The sequence below is a fragment of the Odontesthes bonariensis genome, chromosome 1 (genome assembly GCF_027942865.1).
Source record: "Odontesthes bonariensis isolate fOdoBon6 chromosome 1, fOdoBon6.hap1, whole genome shotgun sequence".
NCBI lineage: Eukaryota > Metazoa > Chordata > Actinopteri > Atheriniformes > Atherinopsidae > Odontesthes > Odontesthes bonariensis.
The window spans coordinates 22,961,486-22,977,515 of NC_134506.1; the positions used below are offsets into that span (position 1 = coordinate 22,961,486).

The 16,030-nt window shown below is 37.3% G+C and overlaps 2 protein-coding genes across 2 annotated transcripts; one reads left to right on the forward strand and one right to left on the reverse strand.

Annotated features, from left to right (window-relative positions):
* The first annotated feature begins 1,303 nt into the window (after window positions 1-1,303).
* LOC142377062 (adenosine receptor A2b) lies at window positions 1,304-16,024 on the forward strand. Its single transcript, XM_075460798.1, has 3 exons — window positions 1,304-2,105; window positions 4,194-4,528; window positions 15,946-16,024. The coding sequence occupies exons 1-2, from the start codon at window positions 1,304-1,306 to the stop codon at window positions 4,481-4,483; spliced, it is 1,092 nt and encodes a 363-aa protein (XP_075316913.1). The 3' UTR covers window positions 4,484-4,528; window positions 15,946-16,024.
* Window positions 9,467-14,423, reverse strand: cyb5b (cytochrome b5 type B). The gene is made up of 5 exons (XM_075460773.1): window positions 13,941-14,423; window positions 12,739-12,867; window positions 11,254-11,280; window positions 11,130-11,161; window positions 9,467-10,927 (listed from the first exon to the last, which is right to left on the reverse strand). The coding sequence occupies exons 1-5, from the start codon at window positions 14,136-14,138 to the stop codon at window positions 10,837-10,839; spliced, it is 477 nt and encodes a 158-aa protein (XP_075316888.1). The 5' UTR covers window positions 14,139-14,423; the 3' UTR covers window positions 9,467-10,836.
* Window positions 16,025-16,030: the final 6 nt, after the last annotated feature.

Sequence of the window (16,030 nt, forward strand, 5' to 3'; positions counted from 1 at the left end):
TATGTGCTTCTACCTAAATTTGCACAAACAGAACATTTTTATACCACTTATGTTAAAGGAAGCAATATAGTCACACGACTCATTACATTCATTTGTTTACGTTTTTTACAACATCGACAATGGAAAGAAGATTTTACATGGAAGGAATTGTTACTTTCATGATTCAATGACTTTCATAAAGTTATCATTGAATCTTGTGATTCAATTCATTTTAGTTGGAATTAAATCTCTTTGCTGTCACCGCTGTTGTGGAAGACGCACGCACCACACCTCTTCTGCAATGATTTCCCAATGCTTGAAATTTGGTGGATTTCTTACCATCACTCTGGTTTCTAGCTCCCTCCAAACATTATGGATGGGATTGAGGGCTGGACTCCCACTGTATGGTTTGCTTTGCTTAGGTATTTTTCTCATTGTGGGGATGACCTTGAACTTTCTTAGATCAGCTGTGGTTAAACTCTGTAAAGGCTGAGGAAAGGAACTTCAGTCCTTCCTACAGTGTGTCTTATAGCAGAGAATAATGGACTATTCTCTGTGAAATGAGGGGAAACACAAGTCACAACTAAGTCCTACTCAATATGGTTTCATACAATAGCAGTATTTGGGATTTATGTAAATAAACATAAGGGCAGGAGTGTGAACAGCCTTTAGTAGCTTTTTATTTCCTTTTTGAATGACCAACCATGGTAATGTAGTCATATTTATATCTTATTACCCTAATGTGTAGATTTGATTGCTTCTGTGATAAAACATGATAAGAATGCATTAGGAAAAGTACTTCATGCTCCCGTCAACTCAACCTCATTACCTTTTTACAATAAGCCAAGAGAAGTTGCTGAGGAAAAGATACAGGTTTTTTTTTAAATTTTTTTTTACTATTTGGGAATAAACAAGGAATTAAGGCTGGGACACTCCAAGCTGATGCTTTTATTTTTTTGCTCACAATTCTTGACCGCTTTGGTTGTATGTTTGCTGACCAAGGCCTGCAGAAAAAAACCCAAGGTTTTCCTTAGGAGTATGAAGTTGATAAATCTAAATTTCTTATTGAACAGTTTAAGAAACACTAATGATTTTCTTAGCAACATCAAACGCAGCCAATGATTTTGGAGGAAAGTGACAGCTTCCTGCAGCAGGGGATGTTACTGCCCATCACTAATTTCTGCAGGTGTGTAGCTGATTGTCGAGCGAGCAGTGAAAGGAAACCTGCACCCGCAGCTCTCTAATGTAACTCTATATCTTCGCTTATACTTTTTCTCCTTACGTGATTTAGGATTTACTTGCACTCATGCCACTTTGAAGGAAAATGTACACAACACTTAACCTCTCAAGCCCTGACGGCTCCAACCTGTCAGACTTTGACCCTCAGAGACTGCAGGAGCTGGCCCACCGCTCCGTCAAAGTAAGCATAATAATCGTTTTGGGCGCAATGATCACTTTGGGAAACATTGCAGTTCTCCTGGTTATTACTTCTTCGGTGGCAGGTTGGTCAAGAAGCTCTCGGTACTTTCTCCTCTCTCTCACTGCTGCAGACTCTGCGTTTGGACTGCTGGTCATGCCCTTGAATCTCTGGGTGAGTCTGTTAAAGGACTATGCTGAGGGGCCAGATGCTCTTTGTCATGTTGTGGCTTTTTGTAATGCCACCGTCTACTCCACCTGCATGTACACACTGGCCACGATAAGCCTCGAGAGGTACATCGCAGTGTTTTATCCACTGCAGTACTCAACTCTGATGACAAGAAAAAGGACACTGCTCCTGATTGCCTTCGCCTGGTGTTTCCCACCCTTTTTACTGTCGCCAATCTCATTTCCAGATGGTATCATCGAGGTTCATTTTTCTACCGCATCGCTGGTCTGCAATCCAACCTACTCTACAAATGTTGTCTACTCCTTGAGCTTGACATGTTTGATATTTTTCCCTTGCTCCATCGTCATGACATATGCAAACCTGAGAGTCTGGTGCGCAGCCAAGAGACAGACTCTGAAACTGCGCAAATACGGCTGTGTGCGTCGCAGTAGGCCCAATGTGGCAGCAAGGGTGCTCGTGCCTGTGATGGCAGCGTACTACACCTGTTGGACACCCTGCATGGCAACTATGATCTACAACGGTAAGCAAAGCATCACTGAGAATTAATCTTAAACGTGTAGTTTCGCGTGAAAGGCGCCACTAATAAATGATCGGTACATCATTTTAAAATCTGCTTTCATACTTACCACAAATCATAGTCACAGTTTGTAAATCAAGTTTCATAATGAGAATATCTTGCTTGGCTTAATCTGCACATTTACTAAATTTGGCTCCCCTCCACAATAAATCATTAAACTTTACGCAGACTTAAAATTACTGTGTTGAGCCTCATAAATAGAAATAAATCTCCAACTAAAAACCTAAATACAAACTGTAAAAGTATTTTACAGTTTATTTCTCCTGCATCAGTGAAACCAACTCCTCTGAAAGATTTACGTTATTGGTGTACATCACAGTGAAGAATGACTAAATTCAAACCATGAAATAGCTAATGCACTCTGCTGATGTCTGTATACTGGGTAGCTATCGTTAATTGGAAGTTGCGTATTTAACAGCCAGCTTCTTTTAGCCTGGGTCTAGTTTATTAATGTGCTCTTTGTATATAGTATGACATAAAATGAATTGTACGAGAAGTCAAGTCAGTGTTTAGAAGTTTTTTGATAAAATATACATTTTTGTTTTCTTGTTTAAAAGAAAACAAGATCTTTCAAAGCTGATTTGTGGGACTAATTTATGTTTTCAAAACTATTGAACATTTCCCCCATCAAATCTGTCAGCTTTTGCCAGAACTGTGGGAGGAGTAGCTGTCAGTTATTTATGTAGTTGTGGACATGTATATACTGATTCAAGGCCAGTTATGACTCATATATATATATATATATATATATATATATATATATTTATTTATTTATTTTTTCTTTTTAACTTTTCTCATTTTCTTGGAGTAATCAAGTCTCCAAGTGGAGTCACAGCTCAATATTTTTTAGAAGTGAAGACCTTTTGCAAATGGGGATTTAATCAGTCAGATATGGATGAAAATCCCTGAAAAATGAAGCTGGCAGTCTGAACTTAAACTACTGTGTGAGTCTGTCCAAATGTGTGATTCTCACATTAAAGCGCTTTCTTTCATTAAACCAAATCCCAACTCATTTAGTATTTTGTGATGTGGACTGTAAATGTCAAGTTGATTGCCTCATATCATCCCTCACTGGTGAAATAAATTCAGTGATTTCCTGTGTTTTATCCAACACATTTTATTCTCATCAATATCAGTTTATATGCAACCACCAAATTATCCATACCCATGTGAAATTTTTATTCATTATGAATTCTTATTTAGACCATAGGTGTTTACTAGCTGGAAATGTGATAAAAAGTGACTAAAAATAGTTGTTAAAAACACGTTGTATTAAGAACATAAATGGAAAAACCTGAACAGGAAAGCTCCTGTTTTTCGATGGTATCTGGTGATACTTGAATACTACCTTATCATCTCTCTGGTCTTAAGTTTCGGTTTGAATTCAGGTTTGGAAATAAAATTGTTGGTTTCTCCTACTCATTTAATTCTTTCTTGACCTCCTTACAGGTTGAGTGTTGCCTAGAAAAGAGAATTCCAGTCAACTACCGAATGTTTTCCTCCAGAATCTCAATGTAGTGATGATGACTTTTACAATGTGTTTATCTAGGCCATTGGAAGGACACTTGCATTAAACCCCTTCCAGGCTGGAGCCTATCCCAGCTCTCATTGGGCGAGAGGCAGGGTACACCCTGGACAGGTCGCCAGTCCATCACAGGGCCACACAGAGACAAACGAGACTGGAACATAATTCCAGTAGAGAAATGCAAAAAGCTGGTTGGCAATGATTTTGGTTGCTGTGATTGCAAGTTTAGACTTTACAGCTTATTACTGGGAAAGGGTTTGAATGATTTTAAATTCTGTAATTTATTTATCATTTGTAAAGATGTTTCTAAAAACTATCTTTAACACTCTCTTACGGACGTTTGTCTTTTATAATTTACAAACTCAAAGTTATTGGTCCAACAAATGGGATCCTTGGGAAAGAATAATTTTGGGCTTAAATGTACATGATCAAAGACCAAATTGTGTTAACTCTGTTATCACTGCACTCTAGACATGTGAGTTACTTCAGTGTTTTCTTGCTCACAGCAGTCTCAGGCAGCAGTGTACCAGAGTGGGTTGAGTTTGTGGTGGTGTGGCTTCCAACTTCCAATGGTTTCCTCAACTGCATCTTCTATTTTTGGATAAACAGAAACTTCCGCAGGAAATTTCATCTAGTCCTCCAGAGGCTGGCTCTGTCCCTCTGCCCTGAATTGGCCAACACCCTCGGGTGCAGCAACACTTCATCGGAACAATTTGCATCAAGATTTTTGGATAATAACAACAGTGTGCATGAGCGCTCTTCCAGTTTGTCCTCCACCTGTACACTGCTGGCCTAGGACCTCTGGACCTGGACAGTACCACCAGCATGGCGAAAGGATATGGTCAGTGAACTCTGTACTGTGACGCATTGTCTTGGTGGGTTTGACAATCAAGGCCATGTCATTGACTCATTCCACTTATATGGCATCAAGGTTAAGGGATCCAGTAATGATCCCATGGGCTGTAACACAGATGGTTTGATACTCAGACAGGCTATGTTGTATATACGGATTATTTTTTTATTTTTTTTTTATTAATATTCAATCAGAAAACATAGTTCAGTTGACCAGAATACAGCCTTTGTTTATAAGTGATTTGGATTTTTAGTTTTACTCACTGACATACTGTTGCTAGGATTTGATTTTTGATCAGAAACGGCTTCTTAAACCACCATTTTAGTTGTTTTATAACTAGCCATCAAACTCGTCTGTGCTCCAGAAATGCCTGCCATTATTCTGCATCCAGGTTTTAGAAGCGTCAGCCTGTTTAGACGTGTTGCTTAGGTCAACGTATCTCAGATATTTGGAGTTAATCAACTAGCTCATCAGAAGGAACTAATATTTAGCTTTCTTTTTATTTGAGATGTGTGTGAACATTACTGACTACAAAAACTTTGAAGAACTGAGGCCATCTGCCTCTTTTTCATTTTAAACTGTGCATCAAAGATTTTGGCATATAACAACAAAGAGAAATTAACATTTAAGTCGCAACCTTTCGGTGCATGCCGGGAGAAAAGCAATTAAGCACCTACACTGCAGAAAGGTCACCACATTTGTGCTGGGAGGAGATAACTTGTGTTGGGAAGATTTAGGCTTACTATGATATCTCTAAACAAACAAACAGCCTCTGAAGTTACTCCTCAGTGTCTTTACCAACTTTGCAATTAACATATTCCTCTTTCTGAAAAACGGCTACTGTCACAGTGAACGTTGATTTTAGAATGAGTTGATCATTTAAAAAATATTGCAAAGAAACATTTTAGGCAATTCATTTTAGCCTTTGGTGTGCTGCCATCAGCAAGTATCAGTAAAATCCCTAAGTTATGTCAGTCAGATGACTTAATGACTTTTGTATGTACATATTATGTTTCTAAAGTCAAAATATAAAGAATAAATGTATTGATTTATAGATGATTTGTGAAATAAAGCATGATGCCTTTGAATAGTTTGTTAGCCTTTTAAGTTGCTTGCTAATTTTTGTAAGTCTAACGCACATATGCAACTAAAGAACAAAACAGACCTGCCACTTACTAGTGTAACTTACTCACGGTACCAAAGTCTCATGAGTTTTTTTTTTTTTTTTTCAGTCCTTTAATAGCATTTTCTAGCATGAGCTGCTCTGTCTTTCACACATAATTTGTCAGCTGCCAGTTAACATCTTTGCTTCCATTTTATGTAAATATATATTTATATCTCCAGAGCCTGAGACCTGGTGTGTAGCAGAAAAACAATGCAAAACTGCAACACAAGTAGTTCTAGCTGTTTGTCTCACTGATTGAATTACTTTGTTATCCCAGCTGAGAATGGAAACGGAGAGTGCAAGCATTGCATGCATGCAGTATTTCCTCAAAACGTAATGTACAGGGAGGCTGTATGATGAAGAAATGAGTTTTACTGGTCACATATAAAGTATCTTGTATGTGTTTGTGTGAAAGACTTATTCAAATAGAATATATTGCCTAATCCATCATTGCAATACAAACTTGTGTCGTTTTAAAGTAATACATTAAAATGAGGCAAATTAGATGACCAACAAAACTAATTGGAAACCTCTTGTCTGCGTACCACCGTGCAGTTCATAATTGGAAAAAGGCTACGTTTTTTTTTTTTTTATATACACCCATAAGAAAAAGTAATTAGATCCCATAAAAACATCATTTTTGATATATTTGAACAATTAAACATTTATTCCTCTTTGAAATAGTGCCTAGAGAAAGGGTACTGAGCACAAATATATAAATAAAATAAGTAGTGCACCCTTGGCCTTTGAGGCAGTATTGCTCCCCTCAGCAGAATTTCCTCTTGAAGGTGTTTTGCATAATTGTGCACGAGTCTCTGCCGTTGCCTGGCTGAAATTTCTGACCGCTCCTCTGTGTAAAATTCTTTGAAATGCAAATATTTGAGGGTGTGGTTACATCGACTGCCTTTTTACATCCCAATATTTTGATGATTATCCTGTGGAAAGGCCCACTCATTCTGCATGATTCATAGCTGAATCAACAACTGCAAGCTGCAGAGTCCCTGAAACAGGGAGGCAATCCTATACCATAACATTACGAGCACTGTGCTTCACAGTTGGTATGAGGTTCTCCCTATTTTGGCCTGCACCAAACCTGACTATTGTCATTGTGGTCTAACAACTCTGAGTCACCCATCCAGAACACAACGTTCCAAAAGGCCTCGTTTTTCCCTGTATGTCAATATGCAAATGCTTTGTTCTAATGTTTTTTGTCAACAGTAAAGACTTTTATCAGCACGCCTCTCATGCTGATAAATGTGGAGTCTTGCTATGCTTGTTGACCCAAGCATTTTGACAACAACAGCTGCAGAACCATTTGTAGATCCTGTGAGTTTTAGGGCTCTCTGGGCAGATTAAAATCTTCCCTTTTTATTGATTTAAAATAATTTGGAGCTGCTTTTTTATTATTATTTTTTTTAATAATCTTTCAGTACTGAGGCATCAACCACTTTTTTTTAAAGGTTTTGAAGAGTTCTTTAACTCTTTTAATCTTGACAACGTGCCTGTTTTGCTTATTGTTGATCGCTCAAATATGGCAAAACAGTCCAGCGATATACTTATTTTTCAATTACTTTAAAGCTAAAAAAAAAAAAGAAGAAAGCAACTCCTGTTGGTACAAAGTGTCTGTAAAATACAAATTTGATATTTAATTTTCTAACATTTGCCACCTGACACAAGATGTTGGATGACAGGTTAAAGAACATTGTTCAGAAAATGGGAACTTTAATACTTTGTAAAGTGATCTAATCTTTTTTTGCTCTTATTTTTTTGCATGCAAAGATGACTCTGACTGTTTAAACATTTTAAACAAAGTTGATTTATTTGAGATGTTTTTAAATTCACATTGCTAAACAACGGTGCGTAGATCCAGGATCTGAAATATGACGAAGCGCCTTGGCAGGAGAAAAAAATTGCTTTTATTGGTCTGTGGAATCTTTTATTGTGATTATGTTTTTTTTTAGTTAACCTTTTCAGACAGCTCTCAAAGCTGCTCAATCCAAACAGGATTCCCTTTGCAGACAAATGTTTGATTGGTATGTAGTACAGTATTTGCTATCATTGCATACCTGAGAACAGCAATAAAGTAATTCTATTCTATTAATCAATAAAAACAACAAGATTTTATGTATTCCATGACTATAATCCTTTTTTTTTTTTTTTTAAACTAATTCAAAACTTTTACAATATATTTATTCCAGCTGCATCTCCTAAGTGCTTTTCAGACTGTTTTGACATTTTTCTCCCAAATGGGTCTCCCAGGACACTGAAGTGTTGTGCATTAGCACCCTCGGCTCTCTTTGAGGATTGCAGCTAATAGAAATGACAGGCAAATCAGTCATGGGGAATATAATATTCGTACAAAGGTTCACACAGATACAACATGCATTCTTAGTAGAACTTTTCATTCTCTATTGACATCATTTCTGTCACGACAAGGCTGCCATGGCAGTAAATGGCCAATAAATTCATGAGAAAATATTCATAAGAAATTATCCAGATTTAACAAGACTCCACTGATCTTCATCAGTATCACACCAGCACAGTCACAATTTTGCAAGAAGTTATTCATATACTAACGGATATATATATATATATATATATATAATTACATGAGATATGTATGTATTGTGTTCTCTGCTGGTCTGTTCCTTGTGATAAAGACAGATTGGAGGCACAAGTCGGATTATTTTCTATGCCTCTCGGACACCAAATGTAGTCTTGAGATTGCAGTGCCATCTTGTGTCTATATTAAGTATAAAATGGGGGGAAAAAATTTTATTTATTTAAATGCAAGCGATAAAATGCAGTTTCTCTTGTTGCTATATGATATTTGCAAATATTTTTGGCTTCAGTATTTCTGTACTTGATAAAATCTTATATGAAAATACAGGCAGCAATGGAGTCATTCTCAAAAAGAAAAAAAACACAATGTCCCAGCAGCTTTAAGCTGATGAAAGATGGTGAATTTCTGGATGTGTATTTGTGCTGTGTGCTTTGTTTGCCACAGGTACTCTAACCCGCGAGGGCTCTTGTGGAGGTTGCAAATGGAGAGGCTTTTATTTCGATAACCAGCCTGTCCTGCTCGTCTCCACTTACATCTGTGTCTTTTCCAGGAAAATTAGCTCAGGGGTGTATTTTCTTTTTTTTACTGGGTTTGCACTATAAAAATGTTTCCTATGAGTAAAAAAAATAAGTGTTTATAAATAACTTTATTAGATAGTCTGTTGCAATTTATTCACAACAGGGTGTTGTAATATGTCCCCTCCATTGGCACAACTGCCTAAATAAAAAAATCAAAGTGACAAATTTATCACCAGTTTTCAGATTACAAATTCTAGAATATTGCAGTCGACCAAAAGGGTGAAATTTAACCCAATGTTATTCTCTTCAACATCTGTTCTCCTTTCAAAACGGTATTAATGTGTATACGTGAGCTCATTAATATTCAAAGGAAAGTGTGAGTTGTGAGGGGACATTTTGGAAAAACGTCATGTCATTTGTTCATTTTGTCATATTTTTCTGACCGTATTTAAACACAACTCACTGCGGTAACCATCCAGGACCAAATAATGCGTTTTGTTTTCCTTTTTCACTTATTTAATGCCATTAGCTTCATGTTCATGATGCTCAACACCTGCACCTTTTGAACTCTGTGCTTGTTTTTACCAGCTGTGGCAGCAGGATGGCCCCTCATCACTCTGTATGTGCGCATTATCTCGGTTTTCTGGGGCAACACAAGCAGACGCCACACCATTTGAACATACGTTTTCTTGTTCACAAAGCTTATTAGCCATTACCTTTTTATTTGAAATGACAGTTGAAATGCAAAGAGATGACATGTTGATATTTCAGATTGAACAAACTTTATTTTCACATCTGCAAGTGATGTTTTGGTCAAATGTAAAAATCATAAGTTTGTTCTGAAACTTGAGAAATGATCTATGCAGTTGGATTATTTTTTAATATAAAATAAGCTATGAGTTTCATTCATCTAATAAACTTGGTGAATAGCTTAGCTGAACCAAACTGAAAAGGTTTGGTTAAACAAAACATGATTTAACATGCAAGGAAACCAACTGTCGACTCAAAAGCACTTATGGCTCTAATGTAATCTGGCAAGTCCCTTGATTTTCAAACGGCACAAGAAACAGAGTACTTAATGGAAATGCGATTCAAACCCCACCAGGACAGTACCTCTCGCCAAGTATAGAAAGTGAAGATGCATTACAATGAAAGGAAGTGGAGTAAAAGCATCAGTTAAATAACAAACAGCATGTTGAGGGAGAAGTTCAAACGTTTTTTTTTTTTTTTTTTTCCAAGGATACTCAAAGCCATTTACTACATGTGGACACAGAGTACTGAATTATTGATACTGCACACTTACAAAAAAAAGGGACAAATAAAGGATGTTCAATCTTAAATAATCATAGATACAATATAATTTAACATGATTTTCAAAAAGGAACAAACAAAGATTTGACACTGCATTTGCATAACTGGACAGATTGTGTGTTTGCAAGTGACAGATGCAATCAAACATTGGTTAACAGAACTGTGCACTAAGGAAGGAAGGAATGAATGAATTTGAATCTAACAATAACTTTTCTCACTTCAACATCCACAAGAATGCTCTGGAGGTTAAGGAAGTCATAAGGCAGAATAAAAAGGTGAACGTTGACCGCGTGCAATCAACGTGATGTCGTCACTGTTCTGCACAGCGACATATCCTTCAGTGCCTCCACAGTCTGTCTGTGGGATTGTGTAAGAGTGAGAGGCTGTCTCTGAAAGAGCGTATGAGTTATGAAAATTCCAGTGTTCACCTTGTGTCAAATGCATATTAAAGTCTAACTTAAGAGTCAGCATTAAACATTAATGACAATGGACGTGTTGACAATGACGTAAAAAGTAGTGAAGGGCAGAGCATTTAATAAAGTCTCCGCCCAACTTTTTATTAGTAACTTTCCGTGCAGATGGATGAGGACAAGAAAATTTTTATCAAACTGCTCCCTCCATCTTCTTTTTGCTGAGGATGTCGATTTTCTGAATTGTGTGCGTTCAGCAAGAGGAGGTTTTGGTCAAACAACTCAAGGCCGCCAGATGAAAGAATGAGATGAAAACAGGATACCGCCGCTCAAGAGCTCTTGTGTTCGGACATTAACAAACGATACATGATCCCAACAACGGCTGCGGCGGCAGCAGGTATAAACCACAACGTCCAGGAGCTGTTGGGTAAACGGAACACCAAATACTGAATTTAAAAAAATACTCTACTTCTTCACGTACTTACAGGGATTTATACATACACTGCAAGTCATCTTTGTGTCTACATTCACAAGAATTTTAACAGGTTTTTGGGGCTTATAGACATTGGTAGTATAAAGTAAAAAAAAAAGTAAGCCTGACTGATTTATTGTACTGACTTACCTGGAATCTCCTGAATTTGCGACTTGTTCCTCCTGTAGTAGAAACAAAAGGACGCCAATTCATAGAGGAAACTGGAAAGTCAAACACTTGTCACTAGATCGCTTGGTCAGGCACTGGAACTTACCTTAGTGTTCACCTTTTTTCTGTCATCCTACAAAGACAGACAAATACAGGCAACTTAATATGATGCAAGGTACATGTTAGTATTAATAGATATATATAAAAAAATCTATATATAATACGAGGTAGTTGGCTCAATATATTCATTGTAATCAGTGTCACAAGTGGGACATTCCCAGGCGTATTCAGTAACCAGGTCTAGGGAAAAGAAACACAGAAAGCTCAATATTCTTAAACCTTATTGGTTTTTGTGGTAGGTTAAGTCCAACCGACTGACAATAATCATTTGACTTTGTGGTGTAGTGCGTAGAAGGTTTTATTAATGTCAGACAAAACAAATTGGTAGTAATGATGCCAGAAAGATGTGGCTGAACAGAAAGAGAGAAGAATATTCTTTCAACATGCAGCTGTACTCTGTTGTCTTATCTCTTCCTGTCATTGTTAATATGGATAAATATAGGAGACATGAATCTTTTTTTTTTTTTAAATATTATTAACTAATTAATTTTTTTTTTATAAAAAAAATGGTAAAACTTCATCTTCTTGCAGACATGCAGGAAATAGATCATAATTCCAAAGACCTTGGAGAGCGACCCCTTGATTTGTCTAAATCAACCTACCTGAGTCTTATAGTAGCTTGAGATAAACTGAACTATGCCCACATGGTATTCTTTTAACTAAGCATGGACTTTCTTTCCCTGCTTACAGTAAAAGCGCATTGGTAAAGGACTTCTTTAAAGACCACTATGAAAAGAAGGAATGGCCAAAGCAAGTAAGCCTCTTACAAAATTCTCACAGAACTGAGACTTGAAATATTGTGAATCTGTCCCCTGAAGCTGTAATTACAGTACATATGAATTTAAGTCTATCATAAACCACTGAATGGTATATTTCATAAAGTCTCATATAATCATACTATACTTTTTTGTCTTTGAGTCCTTGTGCCACTTCTCGCTTTGAGGTGCATGCTGACCTAATGGAAACTGCAGCTTTTACACATCACAGTTGGATGACCATCTTTAACAAGTCAATACAATTTCTTTAAAAATCGATAGATTAAATAGATGTTAGACTGAATGTTAAGTGGAAAGACTTTTGAAAACTTCAAATAGTCTTTTAGCTAGGCGGGTACGAATGAAGGAAACAATACATCTCTTCGTCACTTACTGTATAAAGAACTACTGCTCACATTGCAAAGATTCCTGAAGCTGTCACAAACCAGTTTGCATTTAATTCGAGCGTTGTTTCAGAGCTTCTTAAAAAGTGTCTAAAATAGAAATTCTCGCATGACATCAACTCGTGACTCCAAACAACAAGGCTATATGTGAAACAAAAAGCTACTTTTTCCTCAAAAACATGACGCGGCACTAATAATTTGCTCCACTTGATTGCGTTACGCTAATGCCCCGATACTGATCTCATAGATATTCAACTCTAGCATTTGATAGACGGATATTACCATGATAAAGCTAGAAATGTTCATTCTTACCATGTGAACCTCCCCAATGTAGTACTGCAGGAGCATCTCCCTGGCATCCGTGGAATGACCTACATCCTCAAAGCTCTCTGTGGCGTCTGCACCTCCCTGCTCCAGCAAAACCTCCTCACCGCCTGGATGCTGAATCACAGAAGGGGGTAAAAGTTGGTGATTAAGTTTAGCAATGAAAACTGACACTAACAAGACTCCGACATGCATTAAGACAGTCTTTAAGGAGTAGAATGTTAATACACTGACGCAGATACTATGCGCTGAGCTTCTGCATCACTTCATTTTGAAGTGAAATATCATCCGGCACACCACAATCAACAACTCAAACTAACAAAAAAACAAAACAAGAGAGCCATCTAACCCTCTAAATGCAGTGCATTTATTCTACTGGACTCTAATCAAAGCAAGTGACTTCACTGTCCCCAGCTGCACGGTTGGTAATAGATACACATAGCTCATGAGTACTTTATTACTCACAAGGAGACAAGCATTTTACAGCAACCAAATTGGAGAAAAAAAAGAATATAATGTCAATAGAGACCAATATCAAAATGTTGATAAACTTGTCCAACTTTATACAGTTAATAACTTTGAATACTTTTTGTGCATAATATTTTTTCCCTAACTAAAAACATTTTTACTCAATTTATTTCCTTTAAAAATAACCGTTTTTAATATGAAACACGGCTGATTTTAGCTCACTAAAATCAGCCTAAGATCTAAATACCACCACATGTGCATCTGATTAGCTACTGTACAGTACACTAATCTTCATAATACAACAGCAAGAGCTTCCTGAAGTGTCAAGGCTCTTTGAGAGCAAGCCCACAGCTTGCTCAAGTTACCTTTATATGAAAACAAAGCGCAACTCCGGTAGCTATGAGTTAAAAGCTTACGTCCACTAGTCCTTAAAGTCAGCTCGTGTTGCTCTATATTTTCCTGAAGACGTATCCATATATCCCTCGAGACAATCTTATTAAACCCTGAACTCCCGTGACATTTTGACATTTCACGGCGGTATGGTCTCTTTTAAAAGCCTGGGTGGGCACAGCCAGCCCAAGTTACACGTCAACTCATGACACCGTTAAACCTTTTGTAGTTCCAGGAAGTGGTCATGGCTAAAGACTTAACGTCAAAATCACACTGTATAACAATATAAAAGTAAGAGAAGATGCAACCAGTTGATATAATTGTTTTCTTACCTCTTCCAGGAAACCTGTGATGTCATATACTTTATCGTGGATGATGAGCCATGTGTCATGGCTCAAATTGTGTACTCTTATGTCCTCTAACGTGTAATATTTTACGCCACTGTCCGCTGTTTCGCCGTTTTTCTCATTACTGGAGTCGTTAGCGGGTTCGCTGGCCGTGTTTAGGTTGTCGTTAATTTCTTCACCCATTCTGACCTTAGTGTGAATAATCTATATCCACAAAGACCTAGCTAACGTTAGCTTCTGAAAGCCAGGTATGGATGCAACGCAAGATAGCTACGTCTAGACTGCCTTTCCAATCAGTATGATTGAGGATAAAAAAAAAAAAATCTCTAGAATAGCGCAAAGTTCTTACTGTCGCCGCAACAAAAACACTTTATAGAAACAAGAGTAAAACCCCACGCAAAGTTGTTCGTTACGAAACCATGAAACACCCTACACCGGTAGAAACATCAGCAGACATGTGAAACAGACCAATGACATGTCTCAGAGAGCAAAAACCCCACCACTGACCAATCAAAGTGAGAGTTTTTGGATTATAGCCAATCAGATCGAGCGCTCTATGAACACGAGACCAGAGTATATATTTTTTTGTGTGGACTGTGTGAAGGCTGTCAAGTGTGCGTTATGACAACGCATTTGATTAACATGCATTTCCGGGTTTTATGTAACGTTATTTTAAACATTATATTATTTGACTGTTTTCAGTTGCAGACCATAAGCAACTAAGAAAAATAAGCTTGAAATGTATTTATTTCACATTCTAAAAATAAAACCTGACGTTCTATTTGCTGCTGTGCCTCTCTCTGTGCTGATAAGGTTCCTGGGAAGCATATGGATCTCACTGATAGGTACTAGATTTGACTACAATAGATATGGTATCAACCGGAAGATTATTACAAACATTTTCTCTCTCATTTTCACTAAAAAAAACAATTTATTGATTAGCCCCTTAGAATTGAGGGACGATTCTGTTGCTGGACTTGGTTAATGGGCAAGAGCGGATCAAGTAGAATCTCAAAGGGAACGGAAAAAAACCATTAGACAGTAAAAAGGGTTAGAAGATTAGATTGGGAAGTGTATGTAAAGGTTGAGTGTCAGAGATTGAAACAACAACGAGTGGTAGAGTGATGGCAAAGACAACATCTTTTTAGGCCAAAGCGTTTCCATTTAAGTAACAGTTGTGTGGTTTAAACTGACATTGGCAAAACCAATTCACTACATAAATAAACATCAGAAAATTTGTGCTGCATAAGCTTGAAACTGTACATGCAGATGACTGCAAATAGAAATGTTATGTCCACATGTCTTTGCAATGTTAATCAACATTTAGGTGGACGTGCAAAAAAACAAAACACTATGTAAAGACAGGTGGATGGAATGCATGACAGAAAGAATTCACAAGAAGAAAGACAATGTACCAAGTGCAATATTGTGTTCCCCTGTGGTGAACAGAGTGAATGATTACCAGAGCTAAATGAGATGTTTGAAGTCTAAATGCTGTCGCCGTAAAAGTCATGGAGAGAGTAGGATGGGTTATCCGCTTTTTATAGTGGGAGTTGGTGCTTCTCGTTAACTTAAAAATCTCCAGATTCTGACCCATGATGTTTCCAGCCCTCTGAATTCACCTGTTTTGTTGAACCTTCTGGCATATCTAGTACATTACTGACGCTACTAATCTCCCACTTGTAAACGACATCTGTGTGTTGGTCCTCCAGTCCAGTCTGTCTTTCAAATGAACTGCAAATTACTTGTAGTGATTACCATCTCCAACTCCATCCTCTTCACTTATGATGTTAACTGTCTTTTTCCACAGTTAAATTGTTAATTGTTAAATGGTTAATTATTAATTGTAAGTTAGATTCTTGAAATCATGATTTATCAAGGAACATTGTGAAACATAAAAAACTGCGATAAATGTTGTGCATTTTGTTATGACCTCAACTGAAAGATCTTATTCAATTCCTTCATTGTAATTTTTCAAAATGATCTTCAGGCGGCAGCAACGGGTCTTTACTGCATCTTGTAGAAGAAGAAGAAGAAGAAGAAGCAGTGGGGAATTGTGGGATTACAATGGCCGC

What these genes read in the sequence shown, in the direction of transcription:
- LOC142377062 (XM_075460798.1), top strand. Translation starts at nt 1,304, where the DNA reads ATGTACACAACACTTAACCTCTCAAGCCCTGACGGCTCCAACCTGTCA. An exon ending in GGCAACTATGATCTACAACG is followed by an intron (nt 2,106 to 4,193) that starts GTAAGCAAAGCA and finishes TCTTGCTCACAG; the next exon opens with CAGTCTCAGGCAGCAGTGTA.
- cyb5b (XM_075460773.1), bottom strand. Translation starts at nt 14,138, where the DNA reads ATGGGTGAAGAAATTAACGACAACCTAAACACGGCCAGCGAACCCGCT. An exon ending in GAAAAAAGGTGAACACTAAG is followed by an intron (nt 11,162 to 11,253) that starts GTAAGTTCCAGT and finishes TTTCTACTACAG; the next exon opens with GAGGAACAAGTCGCAAATTC. An exon ending in GCAAATTCAGGAGATTCCAG is followed by an intron (nt 10,928 to 11,129) that starts GTAAGTCAGTAC and finishes TTTACCCAACAG; the next exon opens with CTCCTGGACGTTGTGGTTTA.